The sequence below is a fragment of the Hemiscyllium ocellatum genome, chromosome 18 (genome assembly GCF_020745735.1).
Source record: "Hemiscyllium ocellatum isolate sHemOce1 chromosome 18, sHemOce1.pat.X.cur, whole genome shotgun sequence".
Classification (NCBI taxonomy): domain Eukaryota; kingdom Metazoa; phylum Chordata; class Chondrichthyes; order Orectolobiformes; family Hemiscylliidae; genus Hemiscyllium; species Hemiscyllium ocellatum.
In genome coordinates, this window is record NC_083418.1 from 16,324,964 (window position 1) to 16,349,871 (window position 24,908).

The following is a 24,908-nucleotide window of genomic DNA, read 5'->3' on the forward strand; positions in this document are numbered from 1 at the left end:
CTTGCCAACCAGTTTACCATGAAGAACTTTTCAAGGCCTTACTGAAGTCCATACAGATCACGTTCTCCCCTCTGCCCTCAATCCTTTTTTGTTACTTTTTCAAACAAGTTAATTAAGTTAGTGAGACACAATTTTCCATGCACAAAACCATATTGACTATCCCTAATCAGTCCTTGTCTTTCCACATATATGTAAATCTTATCCCTCTGGATTTATTCCAACAATCTGCTCACCACCAATGTCAGGCTCACCGATCTATCGTTCCCTGGCTTTTCCTTACCACCTTTCTTAAGTAGCGGCACCACAATAGCCAACGTCCAGTTTTCTGTACCTCCCCTTTGGCTATCAATGATACAAATATCTCAGCAAGGGGCCCAGCAATCACTTCCCTAGCTTGCAACAGAGTTCTGGAGTACATCTGTTCAGGTCCCAGTGACTTATCCACTGTTAGAAATGAAAATTCACTTCTAAATAATCGCTCTGGACAAATTCAAGAGAACAAAGATTTTATTAACAAATTCTGCAGAATTGGACGCCTTCCCAAAGAAAAGCGTACCCAAGCATTACAGCGATCTTTCTTATATAGCAATTTAGAGCCTCCCCTATGGCCCCTAGAGGTCACGAGGGTCATTGCTTTACAATGATCTCATTTCTTACAGAGAAAGCATATGATCATGTCCTCATTGTCTCGAACTCCAGCCGCATAACCCACTTCCCTGTCTAATGATATTTTCAGCCCTTGAACTTAGCAACCGTCTCGCACCTTGTACTCTTATCTGGTTGTTTTTGCACCATATTAGCAGAAGTATTGTCTCGCTCAAGGTTTCGTTATTTTTCAAAGCTGACCCCTTGCCCCCAGCTAGCTTGTTTTTCTTACTAACTGCTTACATTGCAATACTGATCGTTAGAAGATCAATCTTTACGTAAATTAGCCCAAACGTTAACATTTCCTTAAAATAAAACAGCCAGTATATATAAAATAAAGTAGCAAGACATACCACATATTTAGTTTGGTTGTATATTAAATGTCTAGGGTACCATGCACATCTTAATAGCTTCTTGTTGCATAATAAAGCAAATCTAAATCTCACATCCACCTTTATGAGTTTTAAGCCATCCAGCACCTCCGTAATATGGACATTTTCAAGGTGTCGCTATTTATTTCTCCACATTCTCTATCTTCCATATCCTCAACAATAAACACTGATGCAAAACAATAATTTAGCATCTTCTCATCTCCTGTAGTTCCACATATCTTTATCAGGACCTATTCTCTCCCCAGTTACCCTTTTGTCCTTAATCTATAAAAGGCATGAGCCATATAGGCGAAATAATCACCGAATAACTAATATTTGACTTATAGCAACTGTACCTTCTTTCAAGGAGCAAAAACTCAAAATTTGCCAGTTAACCATGGTTGACAAAGAAATTTCAGTTTTGTAAATGATTAAAGGCCTATAATGTTGCCAGAAATGTCACTAATTCTGAGGATTGGGTCAGTATTCAAATGCACCAAAGGAAGACTAAGAAACTGATAAGCAAAGTAGATTACTCAAACAATCTGTCAAAAATATATATGTAAAAAAGAAGCATTTGTCTAAAATCAAATGCGGGTCCATTACAGGCAATAGATGGCATAATTGGTGCAGCTTGCCTTTCTTGTTTGGAATTAGAAAAGTTTGTGTATTTCCCTTCCAATTTCCACCCCCTCTCATCTTCACCTAGTCAACTCTGACTCCTCCCTTCCCTTCTTCGCCATCTCTATTTGCATTTCTGGGGGTATGCTCGCCACCAAAATTGACTACGAACCCAACAGCTCCCATAGTGACCTTGACTATACATTCCCATGTAAAGATTCTATTCCATTCTCCCAGCTTCACAGTCTCTGTGGCATCTGTTCTGATGATACAAACTTTGACAAGATTGCCTCTGAAATGTCCACGTTCCTCTTCAACTGGGGATTCCCCACTGCCATTATTGACAGGGTCCCCAGCTAGATCCATCCCATCTCCTGCACTCTGGCCCTCACCCTCCCACTCCTGAAATCCTGCAATAATTTATCTTGTAAATAGTGTAAACTGCCAATAAACATTTGTTAGGCTGCAACAGCATAGCTTCCAGCTCTCTACCAGGTTTATGCAGACACCATCATGGTACTAATGTGGTGATGTGATAGAAAATTGTAAGACAGAATGTATTCTCAGAAAATATACTTATCAATCTCCTTCCAATAGTAGGTAGGGAAGTATTTGCATGTAATGAGTAGTTGTTGGAGTGTTTATCTGATATTCCTTCAATTGTTACTTTGCTGTCACCTTGATTTCACAGGCAAGTTTCAGAATGTGCAGTAATATATTAACTGAAACATATATTGAATATTGCACTAATTTAATTAGTAATATGGTAATTTGCAATCCAACTCTCTCAAGGAATTTGTAACAGTAACCAGGAACAGAACCAGGAAAACATAAAAGGTGATACATAAACAGTCACAGTTGAAACAATATAATTGACTCAGAGTTCAGTTCAAATTTAGGAGCTTTCTTCTTCATGGTTTAGTTACCCTTAGATTAATCATATCATTTGAGAACCTTCTTGATAAAATAGATAAATAATTATGAATGTGCCAACATCGACAGTAAGATATTATAAGTCATTCTATTTGTCAGGGCCTAATATTAATGAGAGACACTTACTGTATGTTTCATTTAATGCATATGGTACATAGACATTCCCATCTTTTGAAGTGGGCCATAAGCAGGTATCTCCTCCTTCTGGGCATGTCATGGCATTTCTGCTGCTATCTACTAGAATGTCACCATATTGAAGTACTTTGTTTCCTGTACGTTCCACTACAAAATAATAAAGACAAAAGTTAAAAATATGAGAAATTGTCAACATTGTTAATGATGCCATGAAGTACTAACTATATTAGATCGCACCATCCATTTAACAGGTTTATCCAACTAGCCAGAAAATCTTTCTTAATTATGGAAACTTTCAGGTCTGTGTTTGATTTTTCTGTAATATGGAAATTAGAACATAGCACAGTACATCACAGGAATAGGCCTTTGGCCAATCATGTCTCCGTCGACCATGATGCTATTCAAACCTAATTCCATTTGCCTGCAATTATTACCTTGACCCTCTAGCTGTTGATATGTTTGTCTAAATTCCTCTTAAACATTGCTATCGTATCTGCTTCAATCATCCACCCAGACAGTGGGCTCCAGACACTTACTACCCTCTGTATAAAAGGCTTTCCTCACACATCTTTAAACATTTTCCCTCTCACCCTAAACCTATGCCCCTCAGTATTTGTCATTTCCATTTGGGATAAGTTATGTATTTCTATCAGGTCGCCCCTCAGCCTCTAATGGTCTAGTGAAAACAATACTAATTTGTCCAATCTCTCCTTATAGCTAATATATTCCAATCCTGGTAAACTTCTTCAGCATCCTCTCCAAAGCCTCCATGTCCTTCTTACAACGTGGCAAACAGAGCTAAGCACAGTATTCCAAATGTGGCCTGAACAAAGTCTTATACAGTTACAACATGACTTACCAACTTTTATACTCAATGTCTTGACAGATGAAGGCAAGCATATTGTATACCTTCTTTACCATCTTATCCACTTATGTTGCCACTTCCAAGGAGTGAAGATCCCTCCATAAATCAATGTTTCTCAGGGTCGCGCCATTTACTGCACATTTTCTTCATGCATTTACCTCCCAAAATACATCACTTCACACTTATCCGGATGAAACTCCATCTGTCATTTAGTAAAATCCACATGGATAACATCCACTGCCTTACCCTCAACAATCATCTTTGTCACAAGCTTGTGAGACAAGCCATGCTGACTATTCCTAATAAGTTCATTCTTCTCCTATCCCTAAGAACATTTTCCCAATGATATAACGTTCACTAGCCAAACATTTCCTGGATTATCCCTATTGCACTTCTTGAAGAAAGAAATAATATTGGCTATTCTCCTGGGACCTTGTTTGTGGCTAAAGAGGATACAATGATCTCTGTCAAGGCCTCAGTAATTTCCTCTCTTGCCTCCTTCAGTATCCTGGTACAGATCCCATAAGGACCTGAGGACCTATCTATCCTAATATTTTTCAAGACACCTAACACCACCTCTTTCATGCCTTATAGTATCAACAAACTCCTCTTCAAACTTCCATCATCCATGTCTTTCTCCTTGGTGAATGTCAACGTGAAATATTCATTAAGAACCTCATCCAATTCCTTTGGCTTCACAAATATATTCCCTCCTTTGTCCTTGAGAGGATTACCCTTTCCCTATTTTCCTCTTGCTTCCATTGTAGGTATAAAATGCATTGAATGCTCCTTAATCCTCCTTGCCAAAACATTTTTGGCCCCTTCTAGCACTCCTACTTTCTTTTTAAGTCCTCTTCTGCTTCCTTTATACTTCTCAAGAGCCTTGCTTAATTTGTTTCCTAATTCTTACATGTGTCTCCTTTTTCTTTTTATCTAAACTTACAACATTTCTTGTCATCCAAGGTTCCCAAATCTTGCCATCCTTACATTTCATCCTCACAGGAACATTCTGGTCCTGAACTCTTGTCACTAGCTTTTAAGACTCCCACATATCAAATATGGATTTGCCTCTCATCCATTTTACCAGTTTCTGCCTTCCACTGCTGTAATTAGCCTTTGTCAAATTTAGCACTTGACACTTACACTGATCCATTTCAAAATTATTTTAAGGTCCTGAATTACGATCACTGTTTCCAAATTGCTCTCCCAAATTTTTATCACTTGGCCAGACTCAATCCCTAATATTGCCCTTTCCCTAGTTAGGCTATCTACACATAGTTTCAAGAATCTTTCAGGATGCATCTAACAAATTCTGACGGTTTTAAACCCAAGGCATTAAGTGAGTACCAGCGAATATTGGGGAAATTAAAATCACTCACTACCATAACTTGTCATTTTTACACCTTTCCATGATTTGCTTACATATCTGCTCCTGGAATTCTCGCTGGCCATTGGGAGGCCTGTGGTATAACACCATCATAGTGACTGCACATTTCTTAAGCATAAGCTTTATCCATATTGCCTCACTGAATGAGCCGCCAAAGATGTCCTCTTTTAATGCAGCTGTGACATTCTCTTTTAGAAAAGCAACTCTTCCACCCATTTTTAATATATCTATCATGCCCGAAACATCTAATCCCTGAACACTGAACTGCTAGTCCTGTCTTTGTCTCAACCAATTTCTATAATGATTACCATATCATTGTGCATGACATGACAACACTGGTTAGTTTATTTAGTTTAAGTAATAATTCCTCACAGAAAAAATATCTAATTGATTTTCAGACTTGTCAGATTAAAAAAAAATCCAGATCTGTATAAGTAACATAATTCAATGTTTGAATTAAGGATATGTAAAATGAATACGTTGGCCAAGACTTTGTCAATCATGTATCATTTCCAACATCATGACTGATCTAGAGTATTGCTTGTGTTTTCTATCTTTTTATTTGTTTCCCACATGACTGCAAGCAATATTCTAAGTGCCAATGACATGCATGGAAAATACCCACAATCAACTGACAAAGCTGAATCAATGGATGGACTACTAAGAAGCCTTATGTCAGACACATCATGGATTGAGAATATTACATTAATTGAAGAAATGCCTGGCTGCTAAAGCAGAACTGTCCCTTGGTTCAATGATACTTTCTTGTATATTCTCCTCTAAGCTATCCAAGGCTGGAAAGAGATGCTTATTCCTGAAGGTGGGAAGAGGAGGTCCTCGCACTTGATCAAAGGAGCATCGATGGAAATAGCTGTAGAGCCGGTATCTGCGGCACGGAGCAGGTCAGTACCTGCGCCAACCTGTAAAGTTAATTGTCAAAGAGTCATAGAGATTGACAGCACAGAAAAAGACCCTATGGCTTATTGCATCTGTGCCGATCAAAAAGAACCATCTAACTAGCATTTTCCAGCATTTGACCTATAACCTTGTATACCTTGGCATCACAAGAACACGTCTAAATACTTCAGAAATATTATGAGGGCTTCTGTAGTTCTGGAATCCACATTTTAGGATGGAAATGGTAGCACTGGAGAGGGTGCAGGGTACCTCTGACACCCTTACAGGCGGTGAATGGTTTTTCCTCACATCTTCACTAAACCTTCTGCCACTTACCTTAAATTTATACCACAGGTGACTAATCCCCCCCATCAAGGACAAAAATCTCTTCCTGTCTACCCTATGTCCATCGTAATTTTATACATCTCAATCATGTCCTGTGTCACTGTCCTCTGCTTGAAGCAAAACAACCTCAAACTCCCTAGGAGAAAGTAAGGATTGCAGATGTTGGAGATCAGAGTTGAAAAGTGTGATGCTAGAAAAGCACAGCTGGTGGGGCAGCATCCGAGGAGCAGTATCCTCCAAACTACATGGGATCAATGTTGATTTCACCAGTTTTCTCATCTCCGCTTCCTCCACCTTATCCCAGATCCAACTCTCCAACTTGTACCGCTCTCTTCAACTGTCCTACCTGTCCATCTTCCTTCCCAGCTACCTTACTCCCCAGCTCCACCTCCTCCCATTTATCTCTCAGCACCCTTGGACACACCTAACCCCACATTCCTGAAGAACAGTTTATGCATGAAACATCAAGTCTCCTGCTTCTTGGATGTTGCCTGACTGGCTGTGCTTTTCCAGCACCGCACTTTTCAACACCAAACTCATCATCAACAAACTTTTCAGCCAAGGGAACATCCTGGCAAACCTCCTCTACTCCATCTCCAGTGCTACCCTTTCCCTCCTACAATGTGGATTCCAGAACTGCAGACAATACACAGTTCCAGCATCATCTCTTTGCTTTTAAAGTGACTCAGCTAATCAAGTCAAGTCTATCATATGTCTTCTTAACCACTTTATTCATGTGCCTGGATACCTTACTGGTATATATGTACACCAAAGTCCTTCTGATGCTCAGTTTCCCATGATCATACTGTTCATTATATATTTCTTTGCCAGGTTTGTTCTGCCCGAATGGATCATGTCACATTTATCTGAATTGAATTCCATTTGCCACTGATCAGCACATCTATATCCTCCTTGGATCTAAGGCTATAACAATTTACTCATTTTAATGTTATCTTTCATTACTATTTACTACCCCACAAATTTTGTATCAACTCTGAATTTACTGATCAACCCTCCGACATTCAAGTCTAAATCTATTGTATAAATCACAAACAACAAAGGTCCCAGAACTGATCCCTGTGGTCTCCACCAGACACAAATATCCAGTCAGAAAAACAGCCCTTAACCAACACCCTCTGCTTCCTGCCACTCAGCCAAACTGTGGATCTAATTCACCAAATTTCCTTATATCCCACTGGTTCTTATCTTTGCTATTAGACTCCTATGTGGCACCATATCAAAAGCCTTGCTGAAATCCAAATAAACCATATCAAAAGCATTGCTCTCATTGACATACCTGATCACTTCTTCCAAAGATTCAATCAAACGTGCCCTCCCCTTAACAGAACCTTGCTGACTGTTCTTGATTAATTCCTGCCTCTCCAAATACAGACTAATTCTGGCCCTCAGAATTTCTTCTAATAGTTTCCCGTTCGAGGTTAGGCTGACTGGCCTGCAGTTTTCTATATATGTCAAATCTTCAACAGAGGTCTCTTACAAGATCCCAAATTGTGCATATCAAATAGGTAGCTATGTCAAAGTGTAAATGCATGTTCATCCTCAGCCCAACTGCTTGTTCTGTGGTGCTGCGGAGTCCGTGGACCAGGTATATATATGGGGTGTGGGCGTTTGCACTCTCTTTTTAGTTTTCTAGAGAACCTTCTCCTCAGATTTTGGCTGCACTTCAGTGTCACGCTCCTGATCTTTGGGCATCTGGTGTGGAGGGGGGAGGGTAGTTCAGAAGGTTTCCTCATGGGCCTGCTCCTGGGCCTGGCCAGGCTGGCCATAAACAGGACCAGGCAGGGTTTGTTAGGGATGACTGCCTGCCCCTCTTCTGTGGTTACGTTAGAGTCCGAATGTCCCTGGAGAAGGAGCACATGATGTCTACCAACTCCCTCTAGATTTTTAGGGAGAGGTGGGCACTACAGGGAACGGAGTGTTTCATTTCCCTCTCCAACTCTATTTTGATCACGCAGCATTGCCCTTTGATGCTCGTCACTGGCTACTCTGATGTTTCCTTTCTTCCTGGTGGTGGAAAATGAATAAAGATTTATACACCTGTTGTCTTTCACTGTGTCATGGGTGTCACCTGCACATCATGGGTGCTGGGGAAAATACAAGCACTACCGCTGTTAGGTGGGTGTGTAGGGGGGAATAAGAAAAAAGAAAAAAAAATAAAGAAAGGGAAATAAAAATAGAACCAGAATTTTTTTTAAAAATACCACTGAACAAAACTGGCTTTGTAAACCAACCAGTTTCGGAATCCGGTTCTCCCAAAAAAAAAGCAGAAACCAACAGCAGCAGTAACACACTAATTGTGGCCCAGCCAGCACAGAGTCAGTCCCCTAAATTGAAGAGACTCTAAATCTCCTGGTTATATGTATATTATATTAACCAGTAAAATTACAAACAAACAGTTAACCTTAACAGCTGTATATAAAAAAACAGCAATTTACAGGGGAAAGGGGCAACAAAGCCAGACCCCAAATCCCACAGGACAATCAGTTCACAGAGAAACGAGGATGAACCTCGAATCCCACCTTACATCAATCAAGAAGGAAACACTAAACACAACCACATACAGACAGTCCGATAAATCGAACACTAAAACAATGCATAGATCATAGACACCGCGGCAACCCAGCAAACCACCCATTCCCCCTCCCACCTTCCGGCCGCTCAAAGGTAGCCCCTTCCGGCTGTTGCTCTGCCCATGTCCCTTCCGGCTCTTGATCTGCCCTGGCACACCTTCCGGCCACCTCTAGAACAGCCTGTCATGCTCCTGCTCCCCCTCCCACCCCGGACACCAGTGATCAGGACAGCCTACCCAGCTTCCCTAACCACCCTTCACACCTTCCGACCACCTCTAGAACAGCCCGTCTGGTACCTGTCTGGGGTGACAGCCTACGCCTCCAATTCTCAGTCTGCCCCTATGTACCATCTAGCTCTCGCCCACCCCGACGCACCATCCAGCTGGTGAACTGCCTTGACATACCTTCTAGGACAGTCCGTCCCCACCCGTGGGACGATGGCACACAGAACAACCCACAAGCCTTCTGGATCTTGCAGACAGGTGGGTGACAGTGAGGGGGATTGGGAGGAAGCAGCCAGTGCAGAGACCCCTTGCGGCCGTTCCCCTCAAGAACAAGTATACCGTTTTGGATACTTGTGGGGGGGACGACTTACCAGGGATAAGCAATGGGGTTCAGGCCTCTGGCACGGAGCCTATCCCTGTTGCTCAGAAGGGAAGGGTGGAGAAGAGCAGAGCAATAGTTATTGGAGACTCGATAGTTCGGGGCACAGATAGGTGGTTTTGTGGGGGCGAGAGAGACTCATATTTGGTATGTTGCCTCCCAGGTGCAAGGGTACGTGATGTCTCTGATCGTGTTTTCCGGGTCCTTAAGGGGGAGGGGGAGCAGCCCGAAGTCGTGGTCCACATTGGCACCAACGACATAGGTAGGAAGAGGGATGAGGATGTTAGGCAGGCTTTCAGGGAGCTAGGTTGGAAGCTCAGAGTTAGAACAAACAGAGTTGTTGTCTCTAGTTTGTTACCCGTGCCACGTGATAGAGAGTCGAGGAATAGGGAGTGAGAGCAGTTAAATGCTTGGCTACAGGGATGGTGCAGGATGGAGTGATTCCAGTTTCTGAATATCTGGGGAAGGTGGGACCTCTATAAACAGGATAGTCTACACCTGAACCTGAGGGGCATCAGTATCCTTGGGGGGAGGTTTGCTAGTGCTCTTTCGGGGGGTTTAAACTAACTCTGCAGGGGCATGGGAACCTAGACTGTAGCTTTAGGGTGCAGGACCTGGAGTGTAGGGAGGTTAGGAACATGGCATCAATCTCGAAGGAGGGTGCCTGTAAACAGGAAGGTGGCTTGAAGTGTGTATACTTCAATGCGAGAAGTATACGAAATAAGTAGGTGAACTTGCAGCGTGGGTTGGTACCTGGGAGTTCGATGTTGTGGCTATTACGGAGACATGGGTAGAACAGGGACAGGATTGGTTGTTGCAGGTTCCAGGGTATAAATGTTTTAGTAGGGTCAGAGGTGGGGGTAAAAGAGGTGTGGCATTGCTTGTCAAAGATAGTATTATAGCAATGGAAAGGACGATAGATGAAGACTCGCCATCTGAGGTAGTTCGGGCTGAGCTTAGAAATAGGAAAGGTGAGGTCACCCTGTTAAGAGTTTTCTACAGGCCTCCTAACGTCCTAGAGACGTAGAAGAAAGGATTGCGAGGATGATTCAGGAGAAGAGTGAAAGTAATAGGGTGGTTGTTATGGGGGACTTTAACTTCCCAGATATTGACTGGGAAAGCTATAGCTCCAGTACGTTAGATGGGTCGGTGTGTGTCCAATGTGTACAGGAGGGTTTCCTGACACAATATGTAGACAGGCCAACAAGAGGTGAGGCCATACTGGATTTGGTTCTGGGTAACGAACCAGGCCAGGTGTTAGAATTGGAGGTAGGTGAGCACTTTGGGGACAGTGACCACAATTCAGTGATTTTTACTCATGTGATGGAGAGGGATAAGTGTGCACTACAGGGCAAGAATTATAGCTGGGGGCAGGGAAATTATGATGCGGTGAGGCATGACTTAGGATGCGTGGCTTGGAAAAGTAGGCTTCAAGGGAAGGTGCAATCAATATGTACAGCTTGTTCAAGGAGCAACTATTGAGTGTCCTTGATAAGTATGTACCTGCCAGGCAGGGAGGAAAGGGTCATGTGAGGGAGCCATGGTTTGATAAGGAATTGGAATCCCTTGTTAAAGGGAAGAGGGCGACCTATGTAAAGATGAGGCGTGAAGGTTCAATTGGGGCGATTGAGAGTTATAAGGTAGCCAGGAAGGATCTAAAGAGAGAGCTAAGAGCAGCGAGGAGGGGACATGAAAAGTCCTTGGTTGGTAGGATTAGGGAAAATCCAAAGGCTTTCTATAGGTATGTCAGGAATAAAAGAATGACTAGGGTAGGAATAGGTCCAGTCAAGGATAGTAGTGGGAAGTTGCATGTGGAGGCTGAAGAAATTGGAGAGACACAGAATGAATACTTTTCATCAGTATTCACTCAGGAACAGGACATTGTTGCCGATGTAAATATTGAGTCACAATTAATTAGAATGGATGGCTTTGAGATATGTAGGGAAGAGGTGTTGGAAATTCTGGAAAGGGTGAATATAGATAAGTCCTCTGGGCCTGATGGCATTTATCCTAGGATTCTCTGGGAAGCAAGGGAGGAAATTGCAGAGCCATTGGCCTTGATTTTTATGTCCTCGTTGTCTACAGGAATAGTGCCAGAAGACTGGAGGATAGCAAATGTGGTTCCCTTGTTCAAGAAGGGGAGTAGGGATAACCCTAGTAACTATAGGCCGGTGTTACCTCTGTTGTGGGCAAAGTCTTAGAAAGAATTATAAGGGATAGGATTTATGAACATCTGGATAGGAATGATGTGATCAAGGATAGTCAGCATGGTTTTGTGAAGGGCAGGTCGTGCCTCACAAACCTTATTGAATTCTTTGAGCAGGTGACTGAGGGTAAAGTGGTAGATGTGGTGTATATGGATTTTAGTAAGGCGTTTGATAAGGTTCCCCATGGTAGGCTACTGCAAACAATACGAAGGTATGGCATTGAGGGTGAGTTGGAGGTTTGGATTAGGAATTGGCTGGCTGGAAGAAGACAGGGGGTAGTTAGTAGTTGATGGTAAAGGTTAATCTTGGAGTGTAGTTACCAGCGGTGTTCCGCAAGGATCTGTTTTGGGACCATTGCTGTTTGTCATTTTTATGAATGACCTGGAGGAGGGGCTAGAAGGTTGGGTGAGCAAGTTTGCGAATGATACGAAAGTCAGTGGAGTTGTTGACAGTGAGGAAGGATGTGGCCGGTTACAGCGGGATATAGATAAGCTGCAGAGCTGGGCAGAAAGATGGCAAATGGAGTTCAATATAGCTAAGTGTGAAGTGATTCACTTTGGTAAGAGTAACAAGAAGATGGAGTACTGGGCTAATGGTCGGATACTTGGTAGTGTGGATGAGCAGAGGGATCTTGGTGTCCATGTACACAGATCTCTGAAAGTTGCCACCTAGGTAAATAGTGCTGTGAAGAAGGCATATGGCATACTGGCTTTTATTGGTAGAGAAATTGAGTTCCGGAGTCCTGAGGTCATGTTGCAGTTGTATAAGACTCTGATGCGGCCGCATCTGGAGTATTGTGTGCAGTTTTGGTCACCATACTATAGGAAGGATGTGGAGGCACTGGAACGGGTGCAAAGGAGGTTTACCAGGATGTTGCCTGGTATGGTAGGAAGATCATATGAGGAAAGACTGAGGCACTTGGGGCTGTTTTCATTGGAGAAAAGAAGGTTTAGGGGTGACTTGATAGAGGTGTACAAGATGATTAGGGGTTTAGATAGGATTGACCATGAGAACCTTTTCCACGTATGGAGTCAGATATTACGAGGGGGTATAGCTTTAAATTAAGGGGTGGTAGGTATAGGACTGATGTTGGGGGTAGATTCTTTACTCAGCAAGTCGTGAGTTCATGGAATGCCCTGCCAGTAACAGTGGTGGACTCTCCCTCCTTATGGGCTTTTTCTTACAGCTTCTCCTGGATCATTTTCCTCCCAGGTCCGGTTCCTCTAACTCCGACAAAGGCTGTGTGTATCAAACCGTAGCCCATCTGTTGTGCCCGGAACGTCTTGGAAGAAATTCCTTCTTTTCTTCAGGGAGTATTTGTATCGAGGCTGCAACATCAGCTGCATCCATCTCAGACTCTGAGGGTTTCTTCGACACCAGATAACGGGGGAGAACCTATGGCTCATAACAGACTTACCAATTGTTCTGAAGGTGCTGAAAATGTGTTGCTGGAAAAGCGCAACAGGTCAGGCAGCATCCATGGAGCAGGAGAATCGACTTTTCGGGCATGAGCCCTTCAATTGTTCTGAAGGGCCAAGTATGTTTGCTTCTGCTCCTTTTGCAAGGCAGCAGCTTTCATGTGTTCCACATGCTTGTTCAGGACCACCTCACCGATCTGAACTTTCTATGTCACAGGACCAGAACTCACATAAACCTTGCTTCATACCCAAGCAGGGCCATTTCCATGTTTTCAACACCAAACTTTGTCCCCTGAAGTAAACTGCCTCTCTCACTTACAGGATCTGTGTCCAGCATTGGCATTTCTGATGCTTTTTCACCACCAACTGCTCCCCTGCACTATCCCCAGATCCGGAAATTTCAGTTTTAACCTGGTGTAGAGCTTTCTCCCCATTAGCGACTCTGCATGTTCACCATCACTGCCAAATGCACATGAGGGCAACAATATGAAATCTGCCTTTTGTGTGTTGAGATTCAGTGCTTTCATAACAGAACCATATGTGTAATAAGGGGTGAGGTTGCATGAGGGGTAATCAAACAGGAACCAGGACAGTTTAATATGGAACGAAGCTGTTGGCTGTTTCTTCAGGCCTACCTTCAACATTTGGACTGCTCTTTCAGCCAGACCATGGTTATGGAGCTGTCCAAACATGTCAAATGCCATACAACTTTAATCATGATATGGAGGTGCCGGTGTTGGTCTAGGGTAGACAAAGTTAAAAATCACAACACCAGGTTATAGTCCAACAAGTTTATTTGGAAGTTCTAGTTCTAACAAACCTAGATTACTGTTAAGTCTTTCATCTTTTAGAATGGGTTGCACATTTCGGTTTATTAATTTGGAAATCCCAGAAATTCTTTTCAGTCAGATTCTCGAGATAACTTAAAGTTTTCTTTCAAAAAATGTGACATCTCAGCTCAGGCAATGTATTAAAAGGTGTGAGATTGTAACACACACACACACACACACACAGTCACACTCTCTCTTTCCCTCACATGCACACACACATATACATACGTCTATAGTGTGAATTTACATTTGCAGAATTGTACTTGTTGATACATTATACTTTTGCTCAAAAAGCATACAACCTGCAGACAGTCAATCCATGTCATATTTTATAAATTCTTACTTTGAAAATAGAACCAATCTGACTCAAGACTCTATAAAATTGGGATATAGACAGAGTCTAACCTCACAACATTAATGCATTGTCTGAGCTGAGATATCACTTTTTTTTTATAAAACATTAAGTTATTGAGAATTTGATGTGAAAGTAGTTCTGGGATTTATATATTAATGAACCGAAACCTGCAACCCATTCTAAAAGATGGTATACTTAACAGCAACCTAGGTTTGTTCAATATATTGTTTTAATTGCATGGCACTGTGATCTTTGGCATAAATTCTGTGTCTTATGATCCTGCCCCACGAGTTACCTGATGAAGGAGCAGCACTTTGAAAGTTAGTACTTCTAAATAAACCTGTTGGACTATACCATGGTGTTGTATGATTTTTAACTTCATACAACTTTAGGGAATACTTGAAATCCCTACTGGTAAATGATATCCCCTTGTTCCTGATCAGTACTTCTAAGAGTCTAGGTATTGCCCACAGCTTTTCAATTGCTATCTCTGAATTTAACAAATGAACGCTGTCCAAACAGTTTGAATGGGAATCTATAATGACCAAGAACATTGAGCCCATGAAAGAACTGACAACTAACTGGGTCCAGTGTTGACCCAGCTATTCACAGGGACCTGGCCTGTCCCTATGTGAGGGACTTGGCACTCTGGGCATTGCCCTACCAACACGGCAATGTCGGCATCCAATTCTGGCCAACAGACATAACTGCTTGCCAACATTTTCATATTGGAAACCACTGGATGACTCTAGTGGAGATCGGCCAGTATCTGGTGGCGACCTTTGTTTGCAAATATCACTCTTGCTACCCATGATATGCTGGCTTCTACTATAATCTGGTTTTGCCTGGTCTTGAAAGATTCCAATTATAGTTGTGACGGCTCTTTTGTTTCCCCCATCACCACCAGCTGTTTTAGTCTCACTAGGACGAGATCTTTTTGGTCTCCAGTCAGATATTGTCAATGGTGATTGAAATACTTCCAGAAAGTTTAAAACCAGAATGGACTCTTCCAGGGAGGCACTACCAGTGGTGCATCTGCCAGTGGGAAGCTGTTCAAGGCATCCACGTTTGCTACTTGACCTTCTGGTAATTGAATGAACTGCGAATAAGAGCCTGCTGCTGAATTTGACCAGAAGTTATGGATGGTACGATCTTGCCATCTTTAGGTAGCACTGGCACACGTTTGTGGCCCGTTAGTATTACAAATCTGTTTCCTGAAGAAGGGCTTATGCCCGAAACCTCGAATCTCCTGTTCCTTGGATGCTGCTTGACCTGCTGCGCTTTTCAGCATTTTCAGCTCTGATCTCCAGCATCTGCAGACCTCACTTTCTCCTCCTTACAAATCTGTTTGGAAAGGTATTGTAACTTTTTCACATCAAAGATGAGTCAGGCCTTCTTTATCTGATTTGGAGATGCCAGTATTGGACTGGGGTATACAACGTTAAAAATCACACAACACCAGGTTATAATCCAACAGGTTTAATTGGAAGTACACTAGCTTTTGGAGCGATGCTCCTTCATCAGGTGATAGTGGAGAGCTCGATCCTAACACAGAAGTTACAGCAAAAATTTGCAGTGTGATGTAACTGAAATGACACATTGAAAAATTGATTGTCTGTTAAACCTTTCATCTGTTAGAATACAGTGATATTTTCACTTCTTTCATGTGTAAATCACAAAACCTTTTTTTAAAGTTGCACTCTTGGGTTAGCTGTTAACAATGGTGATAGCTAGACAATATGTTGAAGGTGTTAGCCTCCTGTGTTCTCTGTCTATGATCTGATGTTTACATTGCCTCTATTCTAAAAAGTGAGATAACAGAGTTTTACATAAATTCATGCAGTTTTTGAGCTCAGAGTTCTACATAAATGTATGCAGTTTTTGAGCAAAGTGCAATGTAACTGCAAGTACAAATTCACCCCACAAAATATGTGTGTGCATGTGAGTCTTTGTTTGTCTGTGTTGTGTGTCTGTCTGGGGTGAGGGTTGTGAGTGTGAGAAAGTGTGTGTGTGTGTGTGTAGTGAGTGCAGAGTGTCTTAAGTCTGTGAGGTGGTGCATGTGTGAGTGTGGGAGTGTGTGTGTGGCTGTCTGCGTGTGCGTCTGTGTGTACCTGTGTCCGTGTGTATGTGAAAGTGTGTGTGTGTGTGTCATGCAATGGTGATCACCCTTAATCTGGGTTTATTTGCATTCAGCATCAGCCAAAATCTAGGAAGCATGCACAATTCGGCTTTGCCCTGTTGGGCCACTGGTGAGCCAACACTACCCCAATACCATATAGGAGGCATTGTATATCAACACATTTTGTTTGGCATTGTAGTGGGCCAACACTTTAGATTATACTTTTTTTTACTTCCCTAAAGGCTGCTTCTTGGCTCTATAAGCATTTCCAAGGCTGACCCTTTTTCAATAGCAAGTGCAACAGTGCCAAGATGGGGGCTAGGTTATATATGAATTTTCCATAAAAATTCACCAAGCCAAGGAAAGACCTAAGCTCCGGTACAGTCGTGGGAGCTGTCACATCTTTGATCACTCTACCTTTATTTTCCAATGGTTGTGACCTGGTCTTGTTGACTCTGTAGCCCAAGTAGGTCACTTGGGGTGCCTGGAACTCACATTCGTCCCTTCAAAGGGATATGCTCATCTATAAACACTATGTCTAAATTCTGTTTATTGGTCTTCCCAATTGTTCGCATATTATCCAGATAAATGCCAACCTGGAGTAGTCCTTGTAAAAAATTCTACATTCCCACTGGAAAAGGTCATAGGCTGATGATACCCCAAATGATAGTCTTGTATATTTGTACAAACCCTTATGGGCATAAATTGTGGCCTGCTTCTGGGACCCCTGTTCGTATCGCAATTGAAGATATGTGTGGCCCATGTCCAGCTTCATGAAGAACAGCACCTCCACCAGTTTGCAAGGGATTGGGTATTTATCCAGCTGTGACATATTTGCTTAAAATCACTACAAAGGTAAGCCAACCTGTCAGACTTCACAATCAGTACGATGATGCCCATTCTGAAAATTGTACTGGGTTGATAAGTCAACCTCCTGATTTCTGCTCCTACTTTTGCAAATAAGGCAATCACACTGAATGGGCTTTGCAGAATCTCAGAACTGCTTCCTGGTCAACATGTAAGGTGGCCTTGGTTGCTTTGAAAGTCCCTAGACCTTACTGAAATGACCAGGTTATTTAATTAGGACTTCACTTAGGCAGCTATTTTCTAATCAAAACATGTTGAGCTCATCATGGTGAATCTTTTTAAATCAATTCGATTCCATCAAGCTTGGGCCCAAGCCTTTTATTACAATCAATGGTAAGTGCACCAATTGTTTCACATAAGAGACTGAAACCAAAGCTATACCCTTATTCTGTAAGGGTCTCCTGGCATACGTTCTCAGTCAGTCCAAGGACTTGTGCAAACTTACAGATTGGAGTCCAAAATAAATCCTGTTAAAGACTGGTTCTACAATCACTGATGAAGCTGTGCCAGTGTCAACCTTCATTAAAACCAGGAGATCATTTAACTGGACATTATTTTGATTGGTTCCTGATTTGGATGTTGCTAATCAATTTAATTATTCCAAACAAATTGTGGGTAGACTTTTCAAGATGTTCCCTCTCCTGGATATTGGCTTATGAGTTCTCTTACTCAAGTCAGGTCTCATAGGACTCCATTACTGTCTTGAATCCGCAAATCACCAGCAACTGTAATGAGTTGACAACCCAGATTCTGAAGTACATTTTAGCTATTTGGCTGAGGTTTGGCTTTGTTTTGGGGTTTTGCTGTGGTTGACCAATTTTGGCAAGAAGGATGTAGAAGCCTTTTCCATTTCACCAACACTGCAACTTCATAAATCCTATTTTATTACAGTGAAAGCACCTGAACTGTTTTCCTTCTCTTCCAGCCTTATGGATTTTTTTTAACCAGTGGTAAACTACCTTTACGTCTCTTCAATGAGATCTCAGTTTCCCTTAACACCTAATAATTTCTCTTTTCCCCATTTTCTATGTCCCACAGAATGAAATTGATGAAAGAAGCCAAACTTCAATTTATGAACTAAATTATAATCATCTGCTATTTCTCTGCTAAGGAAGTGGCTGGATAAATGAAAAGGCACTGACCATGTTCGTATTGTTGATTAGCAGAGTTGGGAGGTGTTTATGTCACTACCAGAGGAGGTATCTGGGGAGTATGATAAGGCAATAAAAGCATCCTGGGTGCATATGAATGTGTGCTAGAAGCCTACAGAGCATATTTTAGGAACCTAAGGAGCTAGCCTGATTAAATCTACATAGAATTTGAAAGGATCAAACTAACTAACTTGGGTAAAAGGTGGATTTGAAAACAGATCAGACATATGATGCCTTTAGACTGCTCTTTTGGAGCAGTTCAAAACTTCACTCCCTGAAGTAGTGAGAACTCCTGTGGAAGACCAGAAGGTTAAACTGCAAGATGAGCAGAGAAATAGCAGATGATTATAATTTAGTTCATAAATTGAAGTTTGGCTTCTTTCATCAATTTCAATCTGTGAGACATAGAAATGGGGAAGAGAAATCATTCGGTGTTAAGGGAAACTGAGATCTCATTGAAGAGATGTAAAGGTAGCTTACAACTGGTTAAAAAAAAACCATAAGGGTGGAAGAGAAGGAAAACAGCTCATGTGTTTTCACTGTAAAAAAGTATAACTTATGAAGTTGCAGTATTGGTGAATTTAAAAAGAACACTGGGAAGATGTGTGTGGCAAAACAGGATAATCCAGTGGGTCTGATAAAGTGGTAAAGGAAAGCACACTTGAAGTAAAGAGTTGCAGCAGAATGTAAGCCTGGTTAGGGGTTGATTTAGAAGAAAGTGCCTGATCTCTAAAAAATATACTTGCATGAGTAAGATTTGCTCATGGGGAGTAGGTAAAGAAATAAGATTTTAAGAGATACAAGAGCAAGTCAGGCTCTGATGGCGAATGATGAGGAGATATGTAATTCAAAAGTATTGCCAGAAGAGGTGGTAATTTTATGGAAGTCACTGAGAAGAGTGGTGTTCCATTATATATGTTGCAGTGTGGGACTTGGGTGAAAAGTGGTGGTCGGAGTAACAGCGAAATTCTCTGTTTTGCAAGGACAATTTATCCTCAGTAATGATGTAGCTGTTTCACAGGTGGGAATGATGCCTACTATGATTGAAAAATAGTGGAAAATCAAACAATTGAGCTGCTACAGGAAGTATATCATGTGAGTTTTCCTGATGGTATTGTAAAAAGATCACAAAGGAATTCCATTTGTATGTTTCGCAATTAGGGATGCAGCTAATGGATCAACTAAATTCAATCCATTTGAATGATTGTTTTGGGCGTGAAGTGACAGGATCTCTGAAATTAATTCAGGAGAAATTGGTGAATCATGGTTCACAGACTACATTATGTGTCAAATGTTAGGGAGGGATTAAATAAAATAGGTGAGTTTGCTAGATAGCATTTAAAAGTTGCACAGCATAATGAAACAGGAAGCAGACAAGACATCAAAAATTTGTTGTTTCGCTCATGGGGAAAAGCTGTTAGTTGGTCGATAAACCTTTAAAAGCAAAGTTTAGTGGGCCTTTGCAAATCAAGAGGAACTAAGTGAGGTGAATTATTTGATAAGAATGTCAGATACAAGAGTAGTGCGTCATGTAAATATGCTCAAATGGTTTTTTGATAGGGAAGGAAAGCAAAAGATAATGTGTCACTTGTTACAATTCAGAGTGAAAAACCAAATCCAGGTGATTCAAAATTTGACATTCCTCAACTTCAATTGATCAATGAGGAAGGTCTTAGAAATTGAATAAATTAGCTACCTTCCAGAGGAAGATCTAAATTACCTAAATTTACCTAAAACAGTTATTACAATCACAAGGAGAGGCATGGAATAGCTGGGAAGTACTAAACTGATTACACATGATGTAGTTTTAGGAAATGCTGTTCCAATTCGGCAATATCCTTATAGGCTTCACCCTCTAAATTTGGCACAGACTGAAAAAGAGATGTGAAAAGACAACATTATCAAAGTGACTTGCAGTTAATGGGGCTCACCCATAGTGATGGCACCAAAACCAGATGGTATCCAACAATTGGGTGTGGACTATCAAAAAGTCAATGCAGTTAAGAAATCTGATACACACCCTATTTCATGATTGGATGATTGTATTCAAAAAGTGGAACAAGCAACTTATATTTCTCAGCTGGACTTACTCAAAGGATACTGGCAGGTATCTTTATCAGAAAGAGCAAAGGAAATTTTTGCTTTCGTGACACTCAAGAGACTTTGTCGATTTAAAGTCATGCCATTTAATATGAAGAGTGCACTAGCCAAATTTCAACGATTAACCAATAAGATCATTTTGAAATTACCCAATTTTGTGATGCACATGAACAATCTCGAAATATTCACTCACGAAGGCAAAGAACATTTGGAGCATCAAATGGAATTGTTCGATTAACTTCAGGAGGTGGGCTTGGCGATAAATCTGGCCAAGAGTGAATTTGCAATAGCCCAAATCATGTTCCTAGGCCATATCATTGGACATCGTCAGTTGGCCCCATGTGATATGAAAACGAAGGTTATTGGGGAGATTTTCATACTGTTGACAAAGAAGGATGAACTGCAATTCCTGGGTCTGAGTGTTTTTACCAAAATTCACATTAAACTTTAACAGTATGGTTGCTCCATTGACTGACTTGTTGAAGAAGTGTAAAAACTTGCAGTGGACTGATGAGTGCCAGAAGGTATTTGACAGCTTGAAAGCTGTGTTGACCACCAGCCTTGTGTAAGCAAGCAACACCCAGTCACACAAAGCTGCTCAAAGTGGCTATTGTGAGTGATGTGGGTGTTGGTGTTGTACACTTGCAAAAAGATGACGTGAGTATGGAAAGAACTATTATCGGATATATTTCTAAAAAGTTGAATGTTCATCAAAAAAAATTCCACCATTAAGAAAGAGACCTTGAGCTTGATGTAAGCATTGCAGCATTTCAACAGTTAGTTTGCCAGTAATGTATCTGAGATCATAACCCCTTCATGTTTTTTGGAAAAAATTAAGGATAAAAGTACCAGACTAATTAGATAGAATTTACTGTTACAGCCATTCAATTTGAAAATTACATACATGGCAGGACAAGAGAACGTAATTGTCGATGCATTGTCACCACTTTGAAGCAGTAAAGTAGAGGTGTTCAGTGATGGAAAAAACACACTGAAACGGACTGTGTTATTGAAGTTTACATGTTTAGAGTTGGTACAAGGTATGCATGTGTAATGTACACTACTAATAGCATGAGACTAAAACCTTTCAAAATGAAGCAATCTTTATAGGTTAATGGTTCATTTTTTAAGGGGGAGAAAGTGTGAAGATACTGTACATTTTAGACAAATGTATTCTGTGCAATTTCTCTGGCAGAAAGGATTTCCACAGTGGTGTCAGAATGCTAGCTTCAAACAGGCATTTGGCAAATGCTTGTGAATTCTCCCTTTTTTTTGGTAAATGAGACAAAAGACTGGATAGGGTGAAGGCTCACTCAAACCCAAGAACTATTGCTCAGAAACCCAGTTTCACAGCTGGGAAAGGGTAATAGTCCCAAACTCAGTTCCACATCTGCGAAAGGGTGATGATAACAAACCCAGTTTCACAGCTGGGAAACGGGAATGCTCAAAAACTCATTTCTCTGCAGGGAAATGCAAATGATCACACACTCAATTTCACCACTCGGAAAGGGAATGATCACAAACTGTGTTTCACAGCTGGGAATGGGGAATGATCACAATCTCAGTTTCACAGCTGAGAAAGGGTCATGCTCACAAACTCAGTTTCTCAGCTGGGAAAGGGGAATGATCACAAACTGACTTCTCCTCTGGGAAAAGGGAATGATCACAAACTCAGTTTCACAAGTGGGAAAGGGGAATGCTTACAAACTCAGTTTCACCGTGGGAAAGGGGAATGATGGCAAATTCAGTGCCACAGCTCGGAAACGGGAATGATCACAGACTCAGTTTCACAGCTGGGAAAGGGGAATGCTGACAAACGTATTTCTCCACTGGGAAATGCGAATGATCATACACTCAGCTTCATGTCTCATAAAGGGAATGATCCCAAACTCAGTTTCACAGCAGAGAAAGGGGAACGCTCACAAACCCAGTTTTACAGCTGGTAAAGGGGCACAAACTCATTTCTCCGCTGGGAAAAGGGAATGATCACAAACTCAGTTTCACAGCTAGGAAAGGGGAATGCTGACAACCTCAGCTTCACAGATGGGAAAGGGAATGCTCACAAACTCACTTTTACGGGTGGGAAAGGGGAATAATCACAAACTTAAGTTTCACAGCTGGGAAAGGGGAATGACAATAAACCCAGTTTCACAGCTGGGAAAGGGGAATGCTCACAAACTCAGTTTCACAGCTGGGAAACGGGAATGATCACAAACTCAGATTCACAGCGGGGAAAGGGGAATTATCACAAACTCAGTTTCACAGCTGGGAAAGGCGAATGATCACAAACTCAGTTTCTCAGCTGGGAAATGGGAGTGATCACAAATTCAGTTTCACAGCTGGGAAAGGGGAATGATCACAAACACAGTTTTACAGCTGGGAAAGTGGAATGATCACAAACTCGTTTCTCCGCTGGGAAAAGGGAATGATCACAAACCCAGTTTCACAAGTGGGAAAGGGGAATGCTTACAAACTCAGTTTCACCGTGGGAAAGGGGAATGATGGCATATTCAGTTTTACAGCTGGGAAAGGGGAATGATTACAAACACAGTTTTACAGCTGGGAAAGTGGAATGATCACAAACTCATTTCTCCGCTGGGAAATGCTAACAATCACACGCTCAGTTTCACCACTCGGAAAGCGAATGATCACAAACTCTGTTTCACAGTTTTGAAACGGGAATGATCCCAAACTCAATTTCCCAGCTGGGAACGGGGAATGATCACAAACTCATTTTTACAGCTGGGAAAGGGGAATGCTCACAAACTCAGTTTCACAGCTGGGAAACTGGAGTGATCACAAACCCAGGTTCACAGCTGGGAAAGGGGAATGATCACAAATTCATTTCTCCGCTGGGAAAAGGCAATGATCACAATCTCAGTTTCATCGTGGGAAAGGGGAATGATGGCAAATTCAGTGACACAGACGGGAAACGGGAGTGATCACGAACTCAGTTTTACAGCTGGGAAAGGGAAATGGTCACAAACTCAGTTCTCCGCTGGGACACGCGAATGTTCGCACACTCAGTTTCATCGCTCAGAAAGGGAATGATCCCAAACTCAGTTTCACAGTTTTGAAACGGGAATGATCCCAAACTCAGTTTCACAGCTGGGAAAGAGGAATGCTCAGAAACCCAGTTTTACAGCTGGGAAAGCGGAATGCTTACAATCTCAGATTCTCAGCTGGGAAAGGGGAATGCTGACAAACTCAATTTCACAGCTGGGAAAGGGGAATGATCACAAACATGGTTTCACAGCTGGGAAAGGGGAATGATCACAAACTCAGTTTCACAATTTGGAAACTGGAATGATCGCATACTCAGTTTCACAACTGGGAAAGGGGATTGTTACAAACTCAGTGTCACAGCAAGGAAAGAGGAATGCTCACAAACCCAGTTTTAAAGCTGGGAAAGGGGAATGACCGCAAAATCAGTTTTACAGCTGGGAAAATGGAATGTTCACGATATCGTTTTCTCAGTTGGGAAAGGGGAGTGCTGACAAACTTAGTTTCACAGCTGGGAAAGGGGAATGCTCGCAAAGTCAGTTTCACAGATGGGAAAGGGGAATCCTCACAAGCTCAGTTTCGAAGCTGGGAAAGGGAAATGATCAAAAACCCAGTTTCACAGCTGGGAAAGGGGAATGCTCACAAACCCAGTTTTATAGCTGGGAAACGGAAATGACCGCAAAATCAGTTTTACAGCTGAGAAAGCGGTATGCTCACAATCTCAGTTTCTCAGCTGGGAAAGGGGAATGCTGACAAACTCAGTTTCACAGCTGGGAAAGGGGAATGATCGCAATCTCAGTTTCACAGCTGGGAAAGGGGAATGCTCACAAACCCAGTTTTATAGTTGGAAAACGGGAATGACCGCAAAATCAGTTTTACAGCTAAGAAAGCGGTATGCTCACAATCTCAGTTTCTCAGCTGGGAAAGGGGAATGATGACAAACTCAGTTTTACAGCTGGGAAAGGGGAATGCTCACCTACTCAGTTTCACAGATGGGAAAGGGGAATGATCGCAATCTCAGTTTCACAGCTGGGAAAGGGGAATGCTCACAAACTCATTTATCCGCTGGGAAAAGGCAATGATCACAATCTCAGTTTCAACGTGTGAAAGGGGAATGATGGCAAACTCAGTGTCACAGCTGGGAAACGGGAATGATCACAAACTCAGTTTCACAGCTGGGAAAGGGAAATGCTCACAAACTCATTTATCCGCTGGGGAATGCGAATGATCACACTCAGTTTCACCGCACGGGAAGGGAATGATCACAAACTCTGTTTCACAGTTTTGAAACGGGAATGATCCCAAACTCAGTTCAACAGCTGGGAAAGGGGAATGCTCACAAACTCAGTTTTACAGATGGAAAAGGGGAATGCTCACAATCTCAGCTTCACAGCTGGGAAAGGGGAATGTTCTCAAACCCAGTTTTAGAGCTGGGAAAGGGGAATGACCGCAAAATCAGTTTTAC

General features: G+C 41.9%; 1 protein-coding gene across 1 annotated transcript in view; it reads right to left on the minus strand.

Moving 5' to 3' along the window:
* LOC132824536 (astacin-like metalloendopeptidase) overlaps positions 1–24,908 on the minus strand; it is a 300,317-nt gene that overhangs the window by 200,133 nt on the left and 75,276 nt on the right. The window contains exon 5 of the mRNA XM_060839170.1: positions 2,697–2,852. Within this exon, the coding sequence (XP_060695153.1) occupies positions 2,697–2,852 (156 nt within the window). The remainder of the gene's footprint in view (positions 1–2,696; positions 2,853–24,908) is intronic.